This window comes from Notolabrus celidotus, chromosome 15 (assembly GCF_009762535.1).
Source record: "Notolabrus celidotus isolate fNotCel1 chromosome 15, fNotCel1.pri, whole genome shotgun sequence".
In the NCBI taxonomy this organism is placed as follows: Eukaryota; Metazoa; Chordata; class Actinopteri; order Labriformes; family Labridae; genus Notolabrus; species Notolabrus celidotus.
The window spans coordinates 3,844,337-3,865,709 of record NC_048286.1 but is presented as its reverse complement, the minus strand read 5'-3'; the positions used below and the strand labels follow the sequence as shown (position 1 = coordinate 3,865,709).

Below are 21,373 nucleotides of genomic sequence, written 5' to 3'. Positions count from 1 at the left end.
TTTTTTCATCAATATATATTGGTCTAAGAGGACCCAAAAACATGTCTTTAAAGTTTATGCTCAAAAAAACACTTTAAATTCAGATTTTGGTCTGCCTGAAAAACCCTCTTCTTCAGTCCTCCTCAGAACACTCTGTTTTCTCTCTGACCACGCCCCCTCAGGAAGTGGATGTGCCTCGGCTGTCCAGCACGTTGATCTAATGTTTACATATTGGCTGAATATACACGGCTGCTCAGAGATCACGTTAATTCAACCCTCTGAATCTGATCCAGAATCTGATCCTGACGGAGAGGCGCCTGTAGCAGGACCTTTCTGAACGATTGGTCACAGATTTAGTGTTTCTTGTTGTTTTATTTATCAGTATGTCGACGTGTGTCTTGGTACACAGCTACGAACATGTAGCTATGTGGCTATGCTAACTAGCGCTAGCACGTATCCATGACAAATATAAATCATCCACTAGATCTTCAAATCTGCAGATGTGGGGAGTAAAACCGACCTCTACCAGAAAGGCAGCGGGACATTTTATGAAGGATTGGTCACAGATTCTGTGTTTCTTGTTGTTTTATTTGTCAGTATGTCGACGTATGTCTTGGTACACAGCTACAGCTACGACATGTAGCTATGTAGCTATGCTAACTAGCGCTAGCACTTATCCATGATAAATAAAAATCATCCACTAGATCTTCAAATCTGCAGACGTGGGGAGTAAAACCGACCTTTGTGTTTATTAAGACAGCCTACAACTAGCATGCCTCCCTCCTAAGCTCCTTGTTAGCACACATTTGTGCAGGTAATGAAAAACGGAGGAGGGATTCAGTATTATTTTATACAGTCTATGGGCTGAACAAGCTCCGAGCTCTGACTCCGTGACAGACCGGATATTGTTGTTACGTAACAAAAACACGGAAGTCTGAAACGGCTCGTTTCACACACATTTACAGAAAGGTGGAGAAATCAAAACAGGGGCAGAATGGATGTTTTTCATTCTCGGGGGGTTTGTAGACATGCCAGGGAAACATATTTCAGGTAGAGAACCATTAAAAAGTCCATTGTGCATGATATGTCACCTTTAAAAATCGTGTTTGTTTATAATTCTTCTTCTTCCTTCAGCGCCGTGTTCACATGGACCAACCTCCTGGTGGTTGTGGTGGAGCTGGACGGCTCGGAGCAGGAGGCCCTGGACCTGGTCCCCCTGGTGACCAACGTGGTCCTGGAGGAGCACTACCTGATAGTGGGCGTGGTGGTGGTGGTCGACATCGGCGTCATCCCCATCAACTCCCGGGGCGAGAAGCAGCGCATGCATCTGCGTGACGGCTTCCTGGCCGACCAGTTGGACCCCATCTACGTGGCGTACAACATGTAACGCCCCCTGGTGGCAACACGGAGAGGGATGAAGGATTATTGAGGGAGATGCAAAGACAGGCTGCTCCTGAGACTGAAAACAGGGGCGGGAGGCCAAGTTTGCAGCACAGAGCAGACCTTGGAGGATTCTGTGCTGCTGCCAACTAGCTCCCAAAATCAAGTGGTTATATTTAGGATACCAGAGTTCAGAATGTGGTAATGTGGTCAAAGAAAGTCCCCGTTTTTACCAACTGTTCACCAAAAAGTAGCACTCATAGAGCCTGGAGCGGAGAGAGGACAATCATCAGAGTCAGGCTTTAATTATGTGTGGCTCACTTTACGTTTTCCTGTTACATATTTGCTGCAGTTTTTGATTTGTTTCTTTTTTTACATATCCTCTAGAAAAGGTGAAGGCTATTTTTGGAATAGGATATTTACACAAAAACGAAACATTGTAGCAAAAAGGATATTTTATGTTTTTACGATGAACATCACACAGAGCGAGATATGTTTTGATACGAGGGTGGGGTCTGAGGGGGGGAACAAACCGCGGCCGTCCTTCGATTTTACAAGGTACTACACGTTTGTGTCATGTTAGCTTGTTCTGTTTTTTTAAAGCCTAAGTGTTACTTTTTTATCCAGAGTCATTTCAGACCGTCCAGCCCTCCTCAGCAGGGACTCAGTGTGCTAATTTCCACAAACTAACAGCTGCAGCCTTTAAGTCCGTTTACTTTTCGTACAAACACAGCTAACATAATCATATCATGTAAGTATGTACAAACAGAAACTGATTTAATTTATTTTGTTTCTCTTTTAGAAGTATATGACGAGACGTTCAAGAATGTTCCGCTCTTGAATATTTGCTAATATAAAAAAAATCAATGAAGCATCGTATTATCTGAGTGCACATCAAGCATATAATGGAGAAATATGATAATAGATTTTATGAAGTGAAGGATTCACATCAGAGAGTAGGAGTGTGTCACGTTGGTCTAAAGGTTTTCGCTTTGAGGAGTTTTATTCCAGTTTAAAAATGAAGAATCTGAACCAAACGTCCAATTTAAGGACATAAAGATCAGGTTTTATTTGACTAAATGTAAACATTTTGAGACAATTATGACTCTAAATTAAAAATGATTACCTGGTGTTTTTAAATGGTGTACTCAGCATTGCATAAGTAAGACATAATGTATAATGAACAGGAGGTTAGAAACAAATTAAAAACCTGACAGGGTGAGTTAGACCACAATGCTAAACAGGACTCCTGCAGGAATATGTAAGACTGAATGTCTGTCCTCAGAAAAGCCAAGTTAGTGTGACTCAAGTAAGAGATAATGTATAGTGAATAGGTGGTTATGCAAATTTGAATCCGGACAGGGTGAACCAGACTTCTGCAGGACTCTTTACGGTGACATTTCTGTCCTCAGAACGGTTGTTGCTGCGAATTAAGTGAGGGATAATGTGAAATGAACCGGCGGTTATGCAAATTAGAAACCTGACAGGGTGAGCAAGACCCCAGTGGTGAAAAGGACACCTGCAGGAACATGTAAAGTTAAATCTACGACCTCAGAAAGGTTGTTACTGCAACTGAAGTGAGGGATAATGTGAAATGAAAGTTTGGTTATGCAAATTAGAAACCTGACAGGGTGAGCAAGACCCCAGTGGTGAAAAGGACACCTGCAGGAACATGTAAAGTTAAATCTACGACCTCAGAAAGGTTGTTACTGCAACTGAAGTGAGGGATAATGTGAAATGAAAGGTTGGTTATGCAAATTAGAAACCTGACAGGGTGAGCAGGACCTAGATGATCACGATACATTATCATGATTATTATGTAGCAATGAATTAGTCGATACAGACTTCTGATTTAACAGGATTTAAATCTGTCTTTAACACTTCATTCTGGGATGAGTTAACATCAAACTGAAGACCGGATCTTAAGTTCAGTTGTGAAAATCTGAGAACAGGAGGCTGTACATACGTTATCAAGTTAAAAACAATCAGGTATTAGACTTCTTCCTTTGTATTGAGGCGTTTTGAAAGCAACTAAAGCAGCATTGTGATTTTAAACTTAAAGGGAATAATACTCTTCAAGCTCTCCAAACTCTGAGCACCTTAAGGAAACTTTACACACTCCTCTGCTGACCTCTAGTGGTGGAAGTGGGAATTACACCAACAACAAACTTACCAGCTTTGAGGGGTCATAATTCTCCATACGTTGAGTTTATCAGAAACTGAAAGGATTTGAAAATATGATAAACAGATAGTTGATTTTATTTTAAACTGGGATGAAACTCCTCAAATCAATCAGACCGACAGCAGGACTGGATTCTTTTCTTTTCACACCGTCGGCTGGGAAAAAGTGAACCCTCGTCTACACCTTGGAGCGTGCCTGTGGAGGCAGACAGGTTGCGTTTTGTAAATATCAGAGTCAGAAATCCTTCATATTTTTACACGGACGGATCAATCAGGGCTCACAGAGATGTCACAACAAGAAGAAGAAGAGACTGAAGCAGGGAGGCGTTTTAACCAGAGACCCTTTAACTCCCCACAGAGCTGCGGACGAGGTCAAAGATCGACGTTCAGACCGTGAAGGTCAGAGCTTCTTGGCGGAGAATGTTCAACACTCGAGGAGGTTTTTAGAAAAGACAAAAAGCACTTTCTTCACTGTTTGTTTCTCTTTCTTTATCAGCGAAATGTACGTCCCAGTCTGTTCTTTTAAAGGTTTTAAAAATGTCTTATTTGAGTTGACGTAAAGTCTTTCAATTAAATAAATATTTCAACAGTTTTGACTATAAAAGGTGAGACTTTGGTGTATTTCTTTTCACAAATGTTAGAAAACGGGCTCTGAAATGTGCATTAAAAGTGAAAACCATTGATATTCTTTATTTGGATCCCGATTAGCTTCCACAACGTGGTCGCTAGTCTTCCTGGGGTCCACACATAACAATACAAAGCTGTCATTTATAATCACAATTCAAAACATCTTAAAAGATATTATAAGATATTGCTTAACATGAAATAATCCATAACAACCCTGAGGAAAATAATCTACAAGAGAAATAAAACAAAGAATACAGAAACAGTCAGAAGATCACAGCAGATAATAATTGAATCTACCTCAAGCTTAAAACAAATCTTTTGATGACTTTTTTAAAAGACATTTTGTCCTTGAGTTTTCTATTAGCGATGCATATTCCAGGCAGTGAACCCTCTTTACAAAACACTTTGCATCAAGGAATTTGACCTTGGGCTTGGTAAGGCCAGGTGCTCCGAACTGGTGGCACGAACCTATTAGGGGTGGTTAATCTGTCCAATTTCCCGATTCGATTCGGTTCCGATTATTGAGGTCCCGATTCGATTACTGCTGATTATTATTATTATTATTGCCGCCTTATTATTGCCGCCTTCGGATGGAAGCGGGAGATGTGAGCCCTCAAGTTTGTGGTATTGCGGCAGTTCTTTAATTTAGTGTGGCAATGTTTAGAGCTCCTGCCATAAAAACCAAAGTGTATCCACACGCTTGCTTTTAGCCCAGAAGGAGCTGGGTGGATTGGTTGGTTGCTAGTAGCTGGCTGTTCGTCCATTTTACACGCCTCACTGCATGCACCGCTCACTTCTTGTGACGATTCTGACCGCTGAATGCAGTGAACGCACGTGACGTTTAACTTCCGTTGACCGCGGGATAACTTTTTTACAAAATAAAAGAATGCAAAAAATAATAGATTTTTGAAAATGTAATAATCGATTCATACTCGTCCATAACATAATCGTGATTAATTAATAATCGAATTTTCACCACACCTAGAACCTATGTACACCAGCATTTCTTGAAAGAAGATTGGAGTGTTTATCCAGACTGCTTATGCATGAAGTTCAGGATATTTGTTTTGATTTTTTCCTCCACAGTCAGCCAATGTAACAGATTGTGCATCTAACAGACGTTGGTTCGGAAAGTGCAATGTAGCACTTATCTGTCAGCTCTGTTCTGCACAAGTTGAAGTTTTCAGATAACCGGACAGTACTCCAGCTGTGACAGCACAAGTGACCAAACAACATCAATCATAAAAGACTGTGGAACATAAGCAGAACATTTCCTTGCGACGACAAAGCTCTTCCTCATCTTGGATACAATATAATCAATGTGGTCTGAGCAGGACAGAAGGTTGTCTAGAATAACTCCCAATAACTGGTTTTAGTAACCTGCTCGACTGACATCCCATCTATGGATAAACTGAGTGCTGAAGCACTGGAAATAGCAGTTCTACTACCAAAAACAATCAATATTTAGTGCTAGTTTGTTCATTTTCACCCAGTTGGAGATATTTCAGTATTTCTCAATTGCTGAAACACATTTCTTTACATCCACCACGCTTTTCTCAACACTACACTGCGTGCACAATTATTAGGCACGTGAGTATTTTTGTGAATATGTAAAAACTATGTTAACAGTCGTTTTCAAATTTGTCAAGAAGTCAGATACTGAATATATTTCTTCAACTGTGTGGTTAAAATGATGCCTTTCAAAGTACGTTGGCTGTATTTTTAAATAAATGCAGAATCTGCAGAAATGAGCGTGCCAAATTATTATGCAAGTTGGTGATAAGAGCATATAACTTGTGAAAATTAAAAACTAGGCACCATTTTAAACGTTCTATTGATTGAAAATAATAATATTTACAACAACTGTTTTCAAACTTCAACAAAAACAACAGTTTTCTTTACATTTGTTTACAAAATAAAACTGTTAATGTCTTTAAAACATTTCAAATCTAAAGTTTTTCTCAAATGTCCAATATAACCTCCTTTTCTTTCAGTGAGGGTCAGAGGTCACTGTAATCTGATTTAGTTTCTGATGACTTCTCTGCTGACTCTGTGAGCTGTACCTTGTATGTCTTTCCAAAGATGCTCTTTGAGCTGTATTTCTTCCATCACTGTAAATGATCTCCTTTATTATTGACCACAAGTTCTCAGTCGGGTTGAGATCAGGTGAGCAGGCAGGCCAGTTCATGAGGCGATCCTCTTTTGTATTTTCCTGCATGGAGGAAAAGACATTCAGCTAAAGTGAAAAAGATGCTAGTGTTCATGCATGAGCACAATGCACCGTCACATGCCTCACGTTATTCCCAGGACAGGACGGCATCTCAGGGCTTTAAAGAGGATCATCTCATGAACTGGCCTGCCTGCTCACCTGATCTCAACCCGACTGAGAACTTGTGGTCAATAATAAAGGAGATCATTTACAGTGATGGTGAGAAATACAGCTCAAAGAGCATCTTTGGAAAGACATACAAGGTACAGCTCACAGTGTCAGCAGAGAAGTCATCAGAAACTAAATCAGTTTACAGTGACCTCTGACCCTCACTGAAAGAAAAGGAGGTTATATTGGACATTTGAGAAACACTTTAGATTTGAAATGTTTTAAAGACATTAACAGTTTTATTTTGTATACAAATGTAAAGAAAACTGTTATTTTTGTTAGTTTAAATACAGTTGTAGTAAATATTATTATTTTCAATCAATAGAACGTTTAAAATGGTGCCTAGTTTTTAACTTTCACAAGTTATATGCTCTTATCACCAACTTGCATAATAATTTGTCACACTCATTTCTGCAGATTCTGCATTTATTTAAAAATACAGCCGAAAAGCATCATTTTAACCACACAGTTGAAGAAATATATTCACTATCTGTCTTCTTGACAAATTTGAAAACGACTGTTAACATAGTTTTTACATATTCACATATGTCAGATCATACTACAAGTCAATCAGGATAAATGAATTTTGCAAACCAAAAAAGAAATCCTCTTTGATTTAGCACCTGTATCCAGTAACAATAAAGTAAACACAAATATAAATAAGAAGAACATTACAGTGTAATCCACAAGATGTAACTGAAGTGCTCTCAGTATCTACAGTCATGGCCAAAAGTTTTGAGAATGACACAACTATTCAAGTCTGCTGTTTCAGTTTTTATAATGGCAATTTGCATATACTCCAGAATGTTATGAGGAGTGATCAGCTCAACTGCAATTAATTGCATTAATTACAAAGTCCCTCTTTGCCTTGAAAATGAACTTTATCACCAAAAACACATTTCCACTGCATTTCAGCCCTGCCACAAAAGGACCAGCTAACATCATTTCAATGACACACAGGTGTCACACACATTAACACAGGTGTGGGTGTTGATGAGGACAAGGATGGCGATCAATCTGTCATGATTGAGTGACTGGACACTTTAAAAGGAAGATGGTGCATGACACCATTGTTCCTCATCTGTTAGCCATGGTTACCTGCAAGGAAACACGTGCAGCCATCATTGCATTGCACAAAAAGGGCCTAACAGGGAAGTTTATAGCAGCGAGTAAGATTGCACCTCAGTCAACCGTCTATCCAATTATCAAGAACTTCAAGGAGAGAGGTTCAATTGTTGCCAAACAGGCTCCAGGGCGCCCAAGAAAGTCCAGCAAGCGCCAGGACCGTCTCCTGAAGGTGTTACAGCTGCAGGATGGGGCCACCACCAGTGCAGAGCTTGCTCAGGAATGGCAGCAGGCAGGTGTGAGTACATCTGCACGCACAGTGAGGCGAAGACTTTTGGAGGAAGGCCTGGTGTCAAGGAGGGCAGCAAAGAAGCCACTTCTCTCCAGTAAAAACATCAGGGACAGACTGATATTCTGCAGAAGGTACAGGGACTGGACTGCTGAGGACTGGGGTAAAGTCATTTTCTCTGATGAATCCCCTTTCCCATTGTTTGGGGCATCTGGAGGAAGGCTTGTTCGGAGAAGATGAGGTGAGCGCTACCATCAGTCCTGTCTCTTGCCAACAGTGAAGCATCCTGAGACCATTCATGTGTGGGGTTGCTTTTCGGTCAAGGGAGTGGGCTCTCTCACAATCTTGCCTAAAAACACAGCCATGAATAAAGAATGGTACCAGAACGTCCTCCGAGAGCAACTTCTCCCAACCATCCAAGGGCAGTTTGGTGATGAAGAATGCCTTTTCCAGCATGATGGAGCACCTTGCCATAAAGCAAAAGTCATAACAAAATGGCTCGGGGAACAAAACATTAAGATTTTGGGCCCTTGGCCAGGAAACTCCCCAGATCTTAATCCCATTGAGAACTTGTGGTCAATCCTCAAGAGGCAGGTGGACAATCAAAAACCCACAAATTCTGACAAACTCCAAGCATTGATTATGCAAGAATGGACTGCCATCAGTCAGGATTTGGTCCAGAAGTTGATTGACAGCATGCCAGGGAGAATTGCAGAGGTCTTGAAAAAGAAGGGTCAACACATGACCTGCAAATATTGACTTATTGCATGAATTCTGTGTAATTCTCAATAAAAGCTTTTGATACTTATGAAATGCTTCTAATTGTATTTCATTATACCATAGAAACATCTGACAAAAACACCTAAAAACCCTGAAGCAGCAAACTTTGTGAAAATGTAATATTTGTGTCATTCTCAAAACTTTTGGCCATGACTGTACAATCATTCAGCCACAGCATCAGGTTTACGTACTGGGTCAGGCCACTGGACTTCATCCACATCACAGGCCACATTCTCCCTGGCCAGGCAACGGGGGAAAAAACCCTTGCGTGCTGGATCCAGGCTTATACTGGTTTCCTCACATCATGATCCACAAGTGTGATCAGTTTTGAGTGGTTGTGTTTAAGCTGAGACACCTGTGCTTCAAATGTGTTTCACTGTTGCTACCTGTGCTTACCTTTATGCAACACAAGTGCATCACAGTGCATCATGTGTTTTAGTGAGTGAGAGTGTGTTTGAAGTTGTGTCTAACAGGTGAAAAGTGCTGATGGTTTTGCCTAAAGAGTGGCTGATTCAATACATGGGTTCAGGCTGATAAGGAATTTGGTTCAGACAATCCGGTTTAGTGTTTTAGCAACTGAGAGATACTGTAAGTAACTCTACATGAAGGATCTCTCTCAGCCTTACTAGTGTTGAGATGAGCAGAACAAAGTTGAGTCATCAGTATACATAAGTACATTAGCATTTCTAACAGAGTAAGGTAAATCGTTTCTAAAGATAGAAAATAAAAAGTGGTCCCAAACAACTCCCTTGAGGAAGACCACAACATATATTTTTACTTTCAGAAAAACTTCCATTGAAAAACACTAGCTGTGTTCTGCTGGACAGGTAGCTCTCCATCCAGGCAAGCTCTGGTGACTTACAAAGCAAAAGCAACGCATCATCAAGAGAAATGATCAAATCATTCCAATAAGACCTCCAAGGAGCAACTAGACTGCTGAAAAGCTTACTTAAAGGAACAGTGTGTCACATTTAAAGCTACAGTGTGTCGTACTTTAAGGGTAGCGTCTAGTATTTAAGGCACAGAGTGTCATATTTAAAGCTACAGTGTGTTGTACTTTAAGGGTAGCGTGTAGTATTTAAAGGCACAGTGTGTCATATTTAAAGCTACAGTGTCGTACTTTAAGGGTAGCGTGTAGTATTTAAAGGCACAGTGTGTCATATTTAAAGCTACAGTGTGTCGTACTTTAAGGGTAGCGTGTAGTATTTAAAGGCACAGTGTGTCATATTTAAAGCTACAGTGCGTCATACTTTAAGGGTAGCGTGTCGTATTTAAAGGAACAGTGTGTCATATTTAAAGCTACAGTGTGTCGTACTTTAAGGGTAGCGTGTAGTATTTAAAGGCACAGTGTGTCATATTTAAAGCTACAGTGTCGTACTTTCAGGGTAGCGTGTAGTATTTAAAGGAACAGTGTGTCATATTTAAAGCTACAGTGTGTCGTACTTTAAGGTTAGCGTGTAGTATTTAAAGGCAGTGTGTCATATTTAAAGCTACAGTGTGTCATATTTTAAGGGTAGCGTGTAGTATTTAAAGGCACAGTGTGTCACATTTAAAGCTACAGTGTGTCGTACTTTAAGGGTAGCGTGTAGTATTTATAGGCACAGTGTGTCACATTTAAAGCTACAGTGTGTCGTACTTTAAGGGTAGCGTGTAGTATTTAAAGGCACAGTGTGTCATATTTAAAGCTACAGTGTGTCGTACTTTAAGGGTAGCGTGTAGTATTTAAAGGAACAGTGTGTCATATTTAAAGATACAGTGTGTCGTACTTTAAGGGTAGCGTCTAGTATTTAAAGGCACAGTGTGTCACATTTAAAGCTACAGTGTGTCGTACTTTAAGGGTAGCGTGTAGTATTTAAAGGCACAGAGTGTCATATTTAAAGCTACAGTGTGTTGTACTTTAAGGGTAGCGTGTAGTATTTAAAGGCACAGTGTGTCATATTTAAAGCTACAGTGTGTCGTACTTTAAGGGTAGCGTGTAGTATTTAAAGGCACAGTGTGTCATATTTAAAGCTACAGTGTGTCGTACTTTAAGGGTAGCGTGTAGTATTTAAAGGAACAGTGTGTCATATTTAAAGCTACAGTGTGTCGTACTTTAAGGGTAGCGTGTAGTATTTAAAGGCACAGTGTGTCATATTTAAAGCTACAGTGTGTCATATTTTAAGGGTAGCGTGTAGTATTTAAAGGCACAGTGTGTCATATTTAAAGCTACAGTGTCATATTTTAAGGGTAGCGTCTAGTATTTAAAGGCACAGTGTGTCACATTTAAAGCTACAGTGTGTCATACTTTAAGGGTAGCATGTAGTATTTAAAGGAACAGTGTGTCATATTTAAAGCTACAGTGTCGTACTTTAAGGGTAGCGTGTAGTATTTAAAGGCACAGTGTGTCATATTTAAAGCTACAGTGTGTTGTACTTTAAGGGTAGCGTGTAGTATTTAAAGGCACAGTGTGTCACATTTAAAGCTACAGTGTGTCGTACTTTAAGGGTAGCATGTAGTATTTAAAGGAACAGTGTGTCATATTTAAAACTACAGTGTCGTACTTTAAGGGTAGCGTGTAGTATTTAAAGGCACAGTGTGTCATATTTAAAGCTACAGTGTCGTACTTTAAGGGTAGCGTCTAGTATTTAAAGGCACAGTGTGTCATATTTAAAGCTACAGTGTCGTACTTTAAGGGTAGCCTGTAGTATTTAAAGGCACAGTGTGTCATATTTAAAGCTACAGTGTGTCATATTTTAAGGGTAGCGTGTAGTATTTAAAGGCACAGTGTGTCATATTTAAAGCTACAGTGTGTCGTACTTTAAGGGTAGCATGTAGTATTTAAAGGCACAGTGTGTCATATTTAAAGCTACAGTGTGTCATATTTTAAGGGTAGCGTGTAGTATTTAAAGGCACAGTGTGTCATATTTAAAGCTACAGTGTGTCGTACTTTAAGGGTAGCGTGTAGTATTTAAAGGCACAGTGTGTCATATTTAAAGCTACAGTGTCGTACTTTAAGGGTAGTGTGTAGTATTTAAAGGCACAGTGTGTCATATTTAAAGTTACAGTGTGTCATATTTTAAGGGTAGCGTCTAGTATTTAAAGGCACAGTGTGTCACATTTAAAGCTACAGTGTGTCGTACTTTAAGGGTAGCGTGTAGTATTTAAAGGAACAGTGTGTCATATTTAAAGCTACAGTGTGTCGTACTTTAAGGGTAGCGTGTAGTATTTAAAGGCACAGTGTGTCATATTTAAAGCTACAGTGTCGTACTTTCAGGGTAGCGTGTAGTATTTAAAGGAACAGTGTGTCATATTTAAAGCTACAGTGTCGTACTTTAAGGGTAGCGTGTAGTATTTAAAGGCACAGTGTGTCATATTTAAAGCTACAGTGTGTCGTACTTTAAGGGTAGCGTGTAGTATTTAAAGGCACAGTGTGTCATATTTAAAGCTACAGTGTCGTACTTTAAGGGTAGCGTGTAGTATTTAAAGGCACAGTGTGTCATATTTAAAGCTACAGTGTGTCATATTTTAAGGGTAGCGTCTAGTATTTAAAGGCAGTGTGTCACATTTAAAGCTACAGTGAGTCGTACTTTGAGGGTAGCGTGTAGTATTTGAAGGCACAGTGTGTCATATTTTAAGCTACAGTGTCGTACTTTAAGGGTAGCGTGTAGTATTTAAAGGCAGTGTGTCACATTTAAAGCTACAGTGAGTCGTACTTTAAGGGTAGCGTGTAGTATTTAAAGGCACAGTGTGTCATATTTAAAGCTACAGTGTCGTACTTTAAGGGTAGCGTGTAGTATTTAAAGGCACAGTGTGTCATATTTAAAGCTACAGTGTCGTACTTTGAGGGTAGCGTGTAGTATTTAAAGGAACAGTGTGTCATATTTTAAGCTACAGTGTCGTACTTTAAGGGTAGCGTGTAGTATTTAAAGGCACAGTGTGTCATATTTAAAGCTACAGTGTCGTACTTTAAGGGTAGCGTGTAGTATTTAAAGGAACAGTGTGTCATATTTTAAGCTACAGTGTCGTACTTTAAGGGTAGCGTGTAGTATTTAAAGGCACAGTGTGTCATATTTAAAGCTACAGTGTCGTACTTTAAGGGTAGCGTGTAGTATTTAAAGGAACAGTGTGTCATATTTTAAGCTACAGTGTCATACTTTAAGGGTAGCGTGTTGTATTTAAAGGCACAGTGTGTCGTATTGAAAGTTACAGTTAGTCGTATTTAACATTATTGACTTTTGTAGGTTAAATCTTGACGAATGGAGGATCATACTTACCCTGCATCACAGGGGCTTCTGGTCCTTAAAGGCCACCATAGCTTCACAGACAGAAGGGATGAGCAGGGGAGCGTTTCAATCTAGAATCTGACTGAGGTCATGTCCTTCCCGTTCCTCGTCCCGTCTATTAACGCCACAAAGTAACTTCACAAATGGAAACACGGGATCTTGTTGATACATTTATTTCCTCCATGTTAGCACATAGAATGTATTTATATACATATTGCTAGCTAAAGCGTCAAAAAAGAAAAAAAAAAACATGTCAGGAGCATAGAAAATGTTAAGCCACAATGAATAGTTTACATATGAACAGAACAGAAGATGACACTGGTTTTATTTAAGTACATGACCTCCGAGTACTTCTTGTGATCCTGCTTGTACTCACAGTTTTATGTCCTCAAAAACTCGGGTTATGGGCGACAATCTGACTCGTCAACACACTTTTTCAAGCTGAAAACAGCTGCAGCTGAAGTTCCAGAAAAAGAAAAGCATCATTGTCATATTGCGTTACTCTGAGGGAGTGCAAATATGTCTCTTTTTTTTTTTACATGAGAAGGATAAAAAATTAAAAAAAGAAGGCGCAGATACACACACCTTTACTCATGCAGGTAATAAAAACAGGAATGACATCCAAAAGTTTTCCACAGAAGAAATAAAAATAAAAAAACTCTCCACACTGAAACCTTAACGGCTGGATGGACGAATATAAAACCAGTCGAACAAAGCAACGTGTGAAACATGTGAAACATAAAATCCTCTTTGAAAAGTGTCGGTCTGAGAGAACATATGACTGAAATAAGTGGACTCACTGAAATATGCAGTGCAGCTCTTAAAAGAGTACAAAATCGCTGAAATGACACAAACCTCTGAGAGCCGTAACAACAGGAGACGATATGAAAACAGTTGTACATTGTACAAAACGAGAACTAACAGTCATCAGGATCTCTGTGAGCACAGAAAAACAAAAGCAGCTGAAATACTTGTGAATTAATTTACATTGTAAATACAATATGAAGGAAGAGATATTGACAGAATGGTGTTGTATTTACACGTAGTGCACTGATGATGATGATGATGATGATGATGATGACAAACAGGAAGAAAGATGTTACGTTCGACCTTAAAGCCGGAAAATGAATTATTTTTCCAAAAGATTGATGTTAGAGAGAAGAAAAAGCAAAACTGAAGCTGAACTGTACAGTTAGATATTTTTTAGCGATACAGAGTTCAAACACAAAGACTTCAGAGACCAGAGACTGATCATCGCAAGTCTTGAAAGTCTGGAAGAGTTACCGTAAAATCTCTAGTAGTGGGCTTTTTCTGAGTCTTGAAAGTCTGGAACGGTTACTGTAAAACTTTTAATAGTGGGTGTTTTAAAATTCTAGTACAATAGTTGCCATAAAATGTCTAATAGAGGGCATTTTTGAAAGTCTTGAAAGCCTGGAAGAGTAGTAACGGCTGAATCTCAAACTTTTAACAATGGGCCTTTTTTAAGTCTTTAAAGTCTGCAATAACTGTTACTATAAAATCTCTAATAGTAAGCATTGCAAGTGTTGCAAGTCTGGGACAACAGTCACAGAGAAGTCTCTAGTAGTGGCCGTTTTTTTGAGTCATAAAAGTCTACAGCAATTACTGTAAAAAATTCTAATGGTGGCCATTTAAGTCTTGAAAGTGTGAAACAACAGTTACTGTACAATGTATTAAAGTTGGTGTTTTTTTTAAGTCTTAAAGTCTAAAACAGGTATCGGAACATTTTTAACAATGTTTTTATTTTTTGTCTTTAAAGTCTGCAACATCAGTTACCGTAAAGTATCTAAAAGTAAGCGTTCTGACTTTGATAAAGTCTAGAACAATTACAGAAACATTTTTAATAGTGGCCGTTTAAGTCTTGAAAGTGTGGAACAAAAGTTCTTAAAGTTGGCGGTTTTTTAGAAGTAAAAGTTAAGAACAGTTACTGTAACATTTTTAATAGTGAGCGCTTTTTTAAGTCTTGAAAGTGTGGAACAACAGTTACTGTAAAAACTTGTAAATGTGTGCAAATTTTGAGTCTTATAAGTAAAGTACAGTTAACATAAAATGTATGATTGTGCCTGTTTTTTAAGTCTTCTAAAGTCAGAACAGCAGTAACCGTAAGCTCTCTAATAGTGGCCGTTTTTGGGAACGTAAAAGTCTAGAATAGTTACGGCAACATTTTTAACCATGAGCTTTTTTTTAAGTCTTTCAACAGTTACCGTAAAATGTGTAATAGTAAATGTTTGGAATCTTGAAAGTCTGAGACAACAGTAACTGTGAAAGCTCTAGTAGTTGACGTTTTTTGGAGTCGTGAAAGTCTAGAACAGTTACCCTAAAATTTCTTACAGGGGCCATTTTTTAAGTCATAAAAAGTCTCTAACAGTTTCTGGACAATGTTTAGCAGTAGGTGTTCAACAACAAGAGTTACTGTCAAACATCTTAAAGTAGGCGTTGTGAGTCTTGAGAGTCTGGGACAACAGTACTAGAGATTTTACTCTCTAGTTTTTTGTCTAATAGAGGGCATTTTTGAAGTCTTGAAAGTCTAGAAGAATAGTAATGGAAAAATCTCTAACAGTGGCCCTTGTTTGAGTCTTATAAGTTTAGTACAAGTGATGTAACATTTCTAATAGTGGGGGTCTCCTAGGTCTTAAAGGCCAGGACAACAGTAACCATAAAATCTTAATTAACATAAACCAACAGGGATTGATCTCCTGGAACAACAATTTTAGGCTCATCTGGGGCTGAAAACAATCCTCTCCAAAAATGCCTCTGTTGCTCCGATTTGTTAAGAAAAATCTGCTTTAAGAAATTCATGGGCTTTTTTAAACGTGAGAAAAATAACTCTTGCAATATTTAAAACATCAATCCAATCGGTTTGCAAAAGAAAAATATTTTAAGATAGTGTAACTTCATTTTGGTCTTTTTTTTTTTTACTGGCTTCATGGGCAGAAAGAGAAACCATGAAGAGACAAACACCTGTTTCAGTGCAACACTGAGCATTTTATGATGAAATCTTAAAATATAATATAAGCACAAGGAATGGTCAAATCATTTCTCTTGTTCAAGTTTGAGTTACAGTGACATCAAATCATTTATCTGAAGATTCAGTTCAGTTCTGGAAATTTCATTGAACCTTCTTTTAGACATTTTAAAGACTCAACTAATAAACTATTAGTCGTATAAACTCGTAAGATCAAAAAGTTACAAGAATGAATCGCAACATTTAGGAAAGTAAAGTTGTAGGAGTGGAACATTAACAGTAAATGACGTCGTTATATTTGAAGTAAAGTCGTGGTTAGCAGAAGATCAGAAGATCAGCCGGCTGCCTGAACTAAAATGTGGAACGTGGGTAATTTTACATTTAAGTTGAGGTTTTACAAATAAAATACTTCATCTTTTGACCCCTCAGCTTTATCCAGATTCTGAAAGATTGTGCAAGAAACTGAATATTATATATAATAATTTGTGAAAATGTTTATACCGATTATTTTCACTGGAAGCTTTACGTTCCTCATTTGAGCGGAAGTAGCTAATCCTCCGATTTAACCCTTCAAAATAAAGTTATTCCTGAAATAACTATTCCTTCTTCTCGTCTTCCACGTCTCTTTTCATGTAAATGAACAATTTTATTCTCGTAATATTTTGAATTCATTCTTTTAAATTTTGGCATATTAGGATTTTATTTTGGTAAATTTATAACTTTATTCTTAAAAATGACAACTTCATAAACTCTCATAATTTATGACTCAATAGGTACAATGACAGTTTTATTCTTGTTCTATTACAACTTAAGTCTCACAGAGTTAAGTCTTTATTATGACTGAGTTTTATGTTTTCATTTACAGCCCAAAAATAATTAGAATCTGGATATTTGATTGTGCCTGGTTTTCTCTTAACTGGAGGTGAACAAAATGTTCTGCCCACTACAAGAGAATTTACGGTATTTATTTGTCACATGTTCACAGATACACAAACTGATAAACAGAAATCTGTGTGTAAAAAAACAAAGAAAAACAAAAGCAATGCGTCTGTGCAGAGTAACTGGATTATTTTTCCTCCGTTCAGTTAATCTTCATAACTGAGGAAACAGTCAAAGTTTTAAAATGTCACACTTTTCAAAGAAAAAATAAACAAAAGCTGGCAATCTTATTGCCTCTTTGAAAAAACACACAAAAGGATTCCAAGCACCAAAATGATACATCACAGACACTCGACATCCAGCACGAGAAAAAGTCTAGAAAAGGTTCATTTGATCATTCACATTTGCATAATGTTTTATATTGGTCCATCCGTCGTCTCTGTTTATCAGACACCAGCGAGCTCCTGGTTTCCTCTATCTTCTTTTTTTTGTTTGTTTTTAACGTAATGAATGTAGAGCAGACAAACTATGAATCTACCAACATGCATGAAGTGGTGAGGAGGAGGACGAGGAGGCAGAGGAGGAGGAGGATGAGAAAAAGAAAAAACAGAAACAGGCACTGACCACCAACTACAGCATAAGCAGTGAAAGAGTCTCAAAGCGAGTCACTTCAGGATAAAAAAAGAACGTTTTTTTTTTAGTGTACATCACTATAAAATAAAAAATGACACTGATGAAGCTCGGAAAAATATACATCACTTCTGTAGCTTGTGGGAGGGCGATGAGGGAGGGAGGACTCGCCGATCAGACTGAGTATAAGAAGTAGAAATAGCCAATATCAGTGTGTCTTAAACCTGCAACATTGGGTTCCTATTTTTAACTAATGGGTCATGACACTGCTTTGCCATCAAGGTTTTGCTTCCTCATTCTGTCTTGTTTTGGTAAAATAAGGACAAGTTATTATTATTTTTATTACTTTAGGCTCGAAATACTGCTCATACGTTGCATCTAAGGTGTAGCGCAATCAATTGCCACTAGCCAGAGCTGTAGCTGTGTTTAAAGGCTTCTTTTATAAAGCTCTACTACCTGGATGTAAAAAGGCGCAGGTGACAGATGTCGTCTGGTGACGTGGCGTGGTTTGTCTGTATGTTGATCTAGTAAATGAAGATAAAGTTGTATGTAGGCTGTGTCTGGTTAAACTGACATATAACCACTCCACCAGAGCAGAACCAGCACAGGCATGTGGTTTCTAGCTCTGCTAGTGGTAGCAAAAAAACTACACTGCTTTGCCATCAAGGTTTTGCTTCCTCGTTCTGTCTTGTTTTGGTAAAATAAGGACGAGTTATTATTATTTTTATAACTTTAGGCTTGAAATACTGCTCATACGTTGCATCTAAGGTGTAGCGCAATCAATTGCCATTAGCCGGAGCTGTAGCTGTGTTTAAAGGCTTCTTTTATAAAGCTCTACTACCTGGATGTAAAAAGGTGCAGGTGACAGATGTCGTCTGGTGGCGTGGCGTGGTTTGTCTGTATGTTGATCTAGTAAATGAAGATAAAGTTGAATGTAGGCTGTGTCTGGTTAAACTGACATATAACCACTCCACCAGAGCAGAACCAGCACAGGCATGTGGTTTCTAGCTCTGCTAGTGGTAACAAAAAAACTACACTGCTTTGCCATCAAGGTTTGCTTCCTCGTTCTGTCTTGTTTTGGTAAAATAAGGACAAGTTATTATTATTTTTATTACTTTAGGCTCAAAATACTGCTCATACGTTGCATCTAAGGTGTAGCGCAATCAATTGCCACTAGCCGGAGCTGTAGCTGTATTTAAAGGCTTCTTTTAGAAAGCTCTACTACCTGGATGTAAAAAGGCGCAGGTGACAGATGTCGTCTGGTGACGTGGCGTGGTTTGTCTGTATGTTGATCTAGTAAATGAAGATAAAGTTGAATGTAGGCTGTGTCTGGTTAAACTGACATATAACCACTCCACCAGAGCAATGAGGAACCAGCACAGGCATGTGGTTTCTAGCTCTGCTAATGGTAGCAAAAAAAAATTGACATGGTTACCCGCAGACACCTCGTGTTGACTAAGTTGAGCTAACTGTTGACTGTTTTCTGAATGTTTTCTCACCTTCAGTCTATTCAGTTAGTCTGAATTTAGCTTTTAGTCATTTTTGGAACATCCAAAATTTCGCCCAAAATTTCTTCAGCCATCCTCACAAGCAACTAACCATCAGACGTCTTCTGTGTGAAGCTTCATACCTGCTGTCTGGCTATTGAAGTGTATTTATAAATGTAATGAGATGACTTACGTGTGTGTCTGGCTAACCACGCCACCGGAGCAATGAGGAACCAGCACAGGCATGTGGACGTTAAGGCTGGAAGTGCTAGCTCTGCTAGTGTTAGCCACACTGCAAACAATTTAACATTGACTAAGACTCTGTGACCTCGTATTGGATACATTGAGCTAACTTTTGACTGTTTTCTGAATGTTTTCTCAACTTCAGTCTATTCAGTTAGTCCGAATTTAGCTTTCCGATAAACCGAGGAGGAATATAGTCGTTTCAGAACGTCCCTACATGCTCAGCCATCCTCACGAGCAACTAACCCAGAGACTTCTTTTTGTGAAGCTTCAAAGCTGTCTGGCTATTTAAGTGTATTAAAAAACGTAATTAGACGACTTAAGTTTGCGCACTAACAATTTAAAACACGATAAACTCAAGTGTTAGTGATTTACAGGTTTTGAAAGTCGAAAGAGGATAGGACCAGGTTTGGATCCTCACCCCCATTTAGGTCTCTATGAACTGAGCATGTTTATTCTGTAAATTAGAACCTTTAGACAACAATGAAGGAATCAACAGAAACAGCATTTTCCAAATCTGGCTTTGAAAAACAAGATGGCGATCGCAAAAACGCCAAAACTAACACGTCAAAAGAGTTGACGACAAACCAATAGGTGGCGTCAACATGGCTACGCCCACTTCCTATATTCAGTCTACGGTTACGCTAACGTCCGATTTTTTTGGCAATATTACAAGCATTTGGGTTTTTAAGAAAATGAAGTGTGCAAAAAGTGAACGGTCAAGTTGTGGAACTTCTCAGTAACGATTGCTGTACATTTCCCCAATTTCAAACAAATTCGAAACGTTTTATTCATATCCGACTCATAAAAATTTAAGTCTATTAAAAAAAAGACCCCCCGAAATGTGCATAATAACATCAATTCTAATAATTATAGTAATATTACATGGAAGATTAATTTAGTCAGCATTTTAAGGCTGACCTCGTGACCCTGTTCCCAATAAGTGACGTGAGGACAATAAGATTTTAGGTAGAAAAGATAAAAGGTGCCATCCCCCACAATGGTTTCAAGATTAAAAAAAAACAATATATTAACGTCTGTGAGCCGCATTCACTCACAACTACTTTTGTCATATTTAAATTCTCAATGAAAGCGGAGCCGGTTAAACGTGTTTTCATTCCCTCGGTAAGATCGACGGTGAGTTTTGTTGCATTTACAGTAAGAAAAGTGATTTTTTCTCTAAAAATTCAGGTAATAAAACGCTCATCAGTATTAATGCTCATCTGTTACTAAACATTTAAATAACACATCCTCCGACACCAGCTCAGAATTAGCACTTCAGTAAAGGATAAAAAAAATCATACCATTCGAGCCGTTCTCTCGAGCAATCTGTTCACAATTCAGAGAAAAAAAATAAAAAATATCAGAAAGAAAAATCAAAACATGGTTACATTAAATAATAGAAATAAAAATAAAGAACAAATCGCTCTTATCACGCAGAAAACATCGGGTCCACAAAGTTTTCAGGAAGGCAAGTCGAGAAGCAGGAGGGAATAGTGTGTGTAGGGGTGTGTGTGTGTGTGTGTGTAAGTTGTAGACACTGACTGACAAAAGGAGGAGGAGGAGGAGGAGGAGGAGGGGTGGGCAAGAGCCAATGGCGTGATGAGTAAGGTGAGAAGGGGCGGGGCTTGTTCATCTCTTCCTGCGGCAGGTTCGTTTGTGGTCGGCGTGCCAGTGCTCCTGCTGACACTTGATGGAGCAGTACGAGGTGTTCCAGCAGCAGTGGTACATGGCCTCCTCCTCACAGTTATAACACTGAAAACAACACACAAGAGTCAGGTTAGAGATGTGAAATGCTCCTGACTACCGTGGGATTACTGCGATAGGCCAATCCATAGATCAAACAACAAAAAAAGGACTAAGATACTGAATTTAGAATCACTTTGATGCTGCTATTCTGAATAAGGGCTAACAGGCAACCTGAGGACACCTCTGTAACTGCTGTTGAGTTTAGCTTCATGAGACGAGCCATGTTCCTAAATTGTTGTAACTTTACATATTTATTCTCACAGATGTTAAGGTTTGTTCTTGTAAATTAACATATTACTTCCTGTAAATCTACAGGTTTATTATTGTGCATTTACAGATTTATTCTTGTAAATTCACATGTTTAGTTGATTGCAAATTTACAGGTTTATTCTTGTGAATATACATTTTTAGTTGATCTTAAATTTACAGGTTTATCTTTGTGAAGGTACATGTTTAGTTGAT

General features: G+C 38.6%; 2 protein-coding genes across 9 annotated transcripts in view; one reads left to right on the top strand and one right to left on the bottom strand.

Moving 5' to 3' along the window:
- dip2ca (disco-interacting protein 2 homolog Ca) overlaps positions 1 to 4,149 on the top strand; it is a 228,952-nt gene extending 224,803 nt beyond the window's left edge. Inside the window, exon 38 of one of the 2 annotated variants that reach the window (XM_034703282.1) lies at positions 1,114 to 4,149. In XM_034703282.1, the coding sequence (XP_034559173.1) occupies positions 1,114 to 1,366 (253 nt within the window). In that variant the 3' untranslated portion in view covers positions 1,367 to 4,149. The remainder of the gene's footprint in view (positions 1 to 1,113) is intronic. The other variant, XM_034703283.1, reaches the window with a different exon arrangement.
- An 8,948-nt stretch (positions 4,150 to 13,097) lies between these two features.
- The window catches only part of zmynd11 (zinc finger, MYND-type containing 11), a 45,409-nt gene continuing 37,133 nt past the window's right edge, over positions 13,098 to 21,373 (bottom strand). For all 7 annotated transcript variants that reach the window (XM_034702581.1, XM_034702586.1, XM_034702584.1 and 4 more), the window contains one exon: positions 13,098 to 20,917. In XM_034702581.1, coding sequence (XP_034558472.1) covers positions 20,795 to 20,917 — 123 coding nt within the window. In that variant the 3' untranslated portion in view covers positions 13,098 to 20,794. The remainder of the gene's footprint in view (positions 20,918 to 21,373) is intronic.